The sequence below is a fragment of the Mirounga leonina genome, unplaced genomic scaffold (genome assembly GCF_011800145.1).
Source record: "Mirounga leonina isolate KUSES-001 unplaced genomic scaffold, KU_Mleo_1.0 Mir_128, whole genome shotgun sequence".
Lineage (NCBI taxonomy): Eukaryota > Metazoa > Chordata > Mammalia > Carnivora > Phocidae > Mirounga > Mirounga leonina.
Genome location: NW_023270320.1, coordinates 22,830,262 through 22,836,299, shown reverse-complemented (window position 1 = coordinate 22,836,299; position 6,038 = coordinate 22,830,262). Strand labels below are relative to the sequence as shown.

The 6,038-nt window shown below is 43.7% G+C and overlaps 1 protein-coding gene across 1 annotated transcript; it reads left to right on the top strand.

The window, feature by feature from the left end:
• The first annotated feature begins 206 nt into the window (after positions 1–206).
• Positions 207–5,658, top strand: TRIML1 (tripartite motif family like 1). Its single transcript, XM_035003835.1, has 6 exons — positions 207–632; positions 876–971; positions 1,970–2,200; positions 3,079–3,101; positions 3,284–3,381; positions 5,048–5,658. Exons 1-6 carry the CDS (start codon positions 207–209, stop codon positions 5,596–5,598), a joined length of 1,425 nt encoding a protein of 474 aa, XP_034859726.1. The 3' UTR covers positions 5,599–5,658.
• The last annotated feature ends 380 nt before the right edge of the window (positions 5,659–6,038 follow it).

Genomic DNA, 6,038 nt, shown 5'->3' with positions numbered 1-6,038 from the left:
TGAGCCCAGTGTACAAGGGTTCCACATTAAGTCATAATTGGCTTTGTGTTGGGAGAGTATGAGTCAATTGGTGAAATCAGGCACAGAGGAGAGTAAGAGTTTCTCGTATCAACAGCATAGCAACTGATCACCCACGTGTTACTCAAAACAATAGAACATCAGGGAGGACTTTTCTAATCCCAGAAAAGAGGCGTGATCTTGCCTTGATGTCTTTCTTGGAGAAAACGTCTACAGCAGATCTGATGGAGAATCTGAGGGAAGAACTGACCTGTTTCATCTGCTTGGACTATTTCACCAGCCCCGTGACCACTGAGTGTGGGCACAGCTTTTGTCTAGTGTGTCTCCTGAGGAGCTGGGAGGAACACAACACTCCTTTATCTTGTCCTGAATGCTGGAGGACCTTGGAGAGCCCACACTTCCAGCCCAATGAGCGTTTGGGGAGGCTGGCTGGCATCGGCAAGCAGCTCCGATCCCAGGTGCTGCAGAGTGAGGGCGAACAAGACAGCTATGGGAGAATGCTGGCAGGCACTAAGGTGTTCTCTGAGGATAAGCAGGGTATAAACATTTTCTCAACTCAATGTCATGGAATAAACAGATCATATCCCTCGAGTGAGGCTGAGGAGCGTCACAAAGTAAGATTGGCTGCTCAATATAAATCTCAGAATACAAATCCTGTTCCATCACTTATTCCCATAATATTCTCTACTGGTGACAATTATGGGTACTGGTCTCCAGGCACCAGACCACAAACTTGGTGTGGATACTGCTTCACCCTTTGTGTTAGATCCCACTCATCTTGTTTTTATTGGTCCTTGAGGCTTCTTCACAAACTGGTGCTCTGCTCATTTGCCACAGAGAATTTGTTTCTATTGCAGGAGAAACTCCAGGAAATCCTAAGTCTTTTGCATAAAAAGAGAAAGGAAACCCAGGTTATATTAACCCATGAGAAGGAGAGAGTAATACTGTGCAAGGTCAGTATCTGTCTTACTTCTTGTAGATGATTCTATGAGAGGGACTAAAGGGATACTTAGTGAAATACCAGGGGAAAAAGACAAAAATTTTCTAATCACAGCCCTACAATATGCAATGTCCTTATTTTGGACTGCTTCCTTCTGCTTGTCCACCTGGGAATCCCAAGACTCAGTTAAAACAATTCCCCCATCCCCAGGCCTGCTTATTTATTTATTTTTTTCCTTCTTGGTCCACCCATACAACTTGATGGCTACCTCCATTATGGCTCTGATTATAATTTTGTAAAGTTACAAATTATAGACAACATAGGATGAAAATCCATAGAAAAGGAATATCTCAAACGCTTTGGGGAAAAAAGAGAGTGCAAATAAAAAAAAATAAAGACAAAGGGAAATTAAGGCCAAATAATAGTCTGGGTTAGTACACCTGAACAAATACTTGAGTTAGTCACAGATTTGAAGTCGAGGTGTCTAACAAAGAGCTAACTGTTTAGTTAGACATTTAAAAAATATGTGTGTGTATCTGATTCTCCCAATACACTGAGTTCTTAAATGGGAGTATTTGTGATGTGCATCTCTATTTCTGGATGTGATCCAATGTCTACTTTCATCGGATATTTATTAAATAAATGAACACATGCTTTTTTCATATTTTTGTCCTTTATTTATTTATTTATTTTTTATCGTGGAATGGATCACCACCTGTCATAGTTTATTTTTGTTTTTGTTTTTTTTCCCCCACTAGAATGACACCTTCTGGGAGTAGAAATTTTGGTTTTGTTTACTACTGTATACATACATACCTTCTAAAATACCACACTATCCACCCAATTGCTTAATACAATATATGTTGTGTGTCACAGCAGAACTCTAGGACTTTGTAAGGATTAAGAATCTACATAGGCATTTCTGCTGCTAACTTTATTATGTCATCCCTGTTTGTGTATGTGTGCACGCATGCACGTGTGTGTGCGCGTGTGTGCGTGTGTTGGTGGCAGGAAGAGACAAAGGCCTGTAAACAGGTTGTTGTGTCAGAATATGGAAAAATGCACCAGTTTTTGAAGGAGGAGGAACAGCTACAGCTCCAGTTACTGGAAAAGGAGGAAAGAGAGAACATGAAGAAACTAAGGGACAATGAGATCAAGCTGACCCAACAAATAAGAAGCCTGAGCAAAATGATTGAACAGATAGAGTCCACGTGTCAGAGCTCCATTATAGAACCGTTTGAGGTAAGAATATTGGGAAAAATCAACGGAATAACAACAACAACATGTAGTAACCCATACTTTTTCAAGCCACGCAAAGTAAGTTTTTCTTTATTTCCCTGAGAAACTAAGTTCCGGTCCCCAAATAGTTTTCCTTAAGAATTAACGTCCTATAGTATAAATAAAGTCTTGAAGAGACAGAGAAAAAAAAATCCAGTGGAATACCTAGCCAAACCAAGCCCGATGATGACTCTAATTTCTGCTCTGTCTGCAACTTCAGCTTCTTCAGTTATTTTCAGTCGAAGGAGCACCTTACATTTCATCTTCACAAAGACCCGATGAAGTTAATTGCTGTTACATGCACTACAGGTTTGCTGTCTATGATGCGGGTTTATAGTGGCACTCGTTTAATAAATCAGACCCACGGCACTTAGGAAATTTGCCTGTCAAACAGCTAATGGGTGATCGTATTCTGTACGGAGCCCATAGTCGTCACCGCCTTTGCTCTGCCGCCTTCCCGGGCTACTGCTTTCTCTGGGGCCTTTGTCAACACGCGCTGTGGGAGCTGGATGCAACCGCAGTTCTTCCTCCTCCTTGACGGGTTCCACAGAATGCTACTCTTTGGCTTGGTGATTTTCCAGCAACCCACTTCCCCTAAGCACAGGCTTAGCCTAGTCATTTTGAGAACCCTCTCCTATTCATAGGAGGGCCCCCCCACCCCCGCCTCGCCCCCGGAGGATGCTAGGGATGTTTTTCCAGCACATGCTCGCCCACGCAAGGCGTTCTAGAGCCAAGAAAGTGGATTCTGTGAGATTTCCAAGGATTAGATTCTGTCTCTGGATTCTGGCTTTGCTAGAGATTGAAGTGCACTGATACTAACCCTCTTTCCTTTATACCCTCAGGATGTGAAAGGCACACTGGAAAGGTAGGTGTGCATTCTGTGTCCGGCTGATACAGGGGTGTAAGTTACAGGGCTGCACTACTGTGGAGATCAGGTTGTGAGAGTGGGGATGAGGGTGTCCAGCTGATGGGGCCAAACGAGCATGTTGGGGCAGGTCAGGCGGTCTGTGCAGGGGACACAGAGTGATGGTCTCTGCTCTCTTGCAGGACTGAGCCACTCTTGCTTCAGTGTCCAGAGGCCACCACCACGGAACTGACTCTCTGCCGCATCACTGGAATGAGGGAGATGCTAAAAAAATTCAGCAGTAAGTCAGCCTGATGTGTCAAACCTCCAGGGATCTGTGGAGTTAACTTTGGGGTATACTAAGGAATGCAAAACTGAGTTCTTAGGCAGTTTCCTCTGACAGAGACTATTCACTATCTGGGTGCCAGGCTCTCAGCAAAGGCACCCTGAGTCAGCACGAAACATCAGGGAGGGCTGGGGCCACAGACCCTCTCTACTCTGGAGCAGACAGAAGCAGACTCGATTGATGGCTCATCTGCCTTTGTTTTCTGTCTAAGGAGTCCTGGCACTTCCCTTGTTTGTTTTTACGGTTCTGTTTTGTCCATTTCTTCCCCTTGCTTATACACACACACCTCCTCAGGGGTTTCTGCATTTCTACCTCTGTTCTTGTTAGCATAAAGCTACTTAAACTTTTTAGTCCTAATGAGGCAAAATTCAAACTATCCTTTTATTTTTAAAATAATTTTTAAAGATTGTGGCACCTGGGTTGCTCAGTCGTTAAGAGGCTGCCTTCGGCTCAGGTCATGATGCCAGGGTCCTGGGATTGAGCCCCGCATTGGGCTCCCTGCTCCGCGGGAAGCCTACTTCTCCCTCTCCCACTCCCCCTGCTTGTGTTCCCTCTCTCGCTGTATCTCTCTGTCAAATAAATGAATAAAATCTTAAAAACAAAATCTTTAAAAAAATTTTTTAAAGATTTATTTATTTATTTGAGAGAGAGAGAAACAGAGAAGTGGAGGGGGGAGGGGTAGAGGGAGAGGGAGAGGGAGAGAATCTCAAGCTGGCTCCATGCCCAGTGCAAAGCCAGATGAGGGGTTTGATCTCAAGACCCTGAGATCATGACCTGAGCCTAAACCAAGAATCAGATGCTTAACTGACTCTGCCAACCAGGTACCCCTCAAACTATCCTTTTAGAATGCTCTAGGTCTTTAGGCTGGCTGAGACCAAGACAGGTTAGCCTTAGTTTTCAACCTTTACCTTGCTGACAATTTGACAGGAAGGTCTAATGAGCTTTGGATTCAGTAGATATTTGATAAGTGCCTACTATGTGCCCCGCACCATGTTTTTTCAGTTCTAGGCTTTCTTACAGTGATGAATAACACAGGCTTGCCTTCGCTTTTATAGAACTTTCAGTGGAATTGAAGAGACAGACATTCATCTCAAATAATGAGTGATGATTAGGATTTGATCTATAAATAAAAGTATGAAATTGTGTGGTAGGGGCACTTAGTCTTATCTTGGGGGTCAGTGACGGTTGGAGGCCTCCTCTGTGACCTCCACTCAGAAGAACTCCAGCTGAGGAACCACAACCCACCTTGGCTCAAGTGAATACAAATGACAGAGTGTGCCCTGTGTGGATAAATAGCTCTGAGTTTTAAACTTATGCTCTAAACAGAACAACTTACATTCCATTGTATCACAGATTCCTCTCCCTCCTCTCAGGCAGGCTAAATGTCACCATCCCCATGACTCACACCTACGTCTTTTTAGAAATTTACTCCTGGTGTTTGTGAAATAGTGCAAGAAAGGCTCAGAGGTTCTGTTCTGAGCAAAACAAAAATCCTCACCACACTCACCTAAATTATATTTTTAAAAATAGGATTGGAAACTAAGAATTTAATTTAAATTCCACATATATAAGAGGGTTTTCAAGAATGTAAGGGAGGTTTCATTCTTTTCTCCTCTTGCAGCAGACATAACTCTGGATCCAGCTACGGCCAATGCTTATCTTGTCTTGTCTGAGGATCTGAAGAGCGTGAGACATGGAGGAATCCGACAGCACTTACCTGACAACCCAGAGCGATTTGACCAGTCTGCAACTGTGCTCGGCGCTCAGATCTTCACCTGTGGGAGACATTACTGGGAGGTGGAGGTGGGCAACAAGACTGAGTGGGAGGTGGGCATTTGCAAGGACTCAGTGAGCAGAAAAGGCAATCTCCCAAAGCCACCGGGGGACCTCTTCTCACTCATAGGCTTAAAAATTGGAGATGATTATAGCCTTTGGGTCTCATCACCTTTGAAAGGTCAACATGTCAGAGAGCCTGTGCATAAGGTTGGTGTTTTCTTAGACTATGAGTCTGGACATATAGCATTCTACAATGTGACAGATGAGTCCCTCATCTACAGCTTCCCTCCAACCTCTTTCCAAGAGGCTCTCAGGCCTATCTTCTCCCCTTGCCTCCCAAATGAAGGGACAAACACAGGCCCACTTACCATCTGCTCACTGAACAGTTTTGTCTGAGGAAGATGCCCCCGAGCCTTCACTAAGGATGAGGTCTAAGACCAACAAAAGATTATGATTAATGCATTGACACTACTAACATCGGGTGATCTGAAAGGAAAGCCACTCCCCACCACCAAAGAGTTTCCATTAACTTGAGCCACAATCAACAGCCAAATTGGACAACCAACTTTCAACACCATAGAAGGCTGATCATATCCTGTCTTTAATCAAATTCATTATTTAGACTGCCCCACATATGTACTGGTCACTAAAACTGTAGAGATAGAATGCACCCTTATTATCCCCGACCGCACTGTCATAGGCCAGTTTTATAAATATATGTCTTGTTTTTGAGTGTATTTATTTATTTATTCTCTAAAGAAGAACTCTGCTATTTGAATGTGTCTTTGTTCTATGTGCAGAGCTTTGCATACTGGGGCAATCCTAACTCCTCTGGG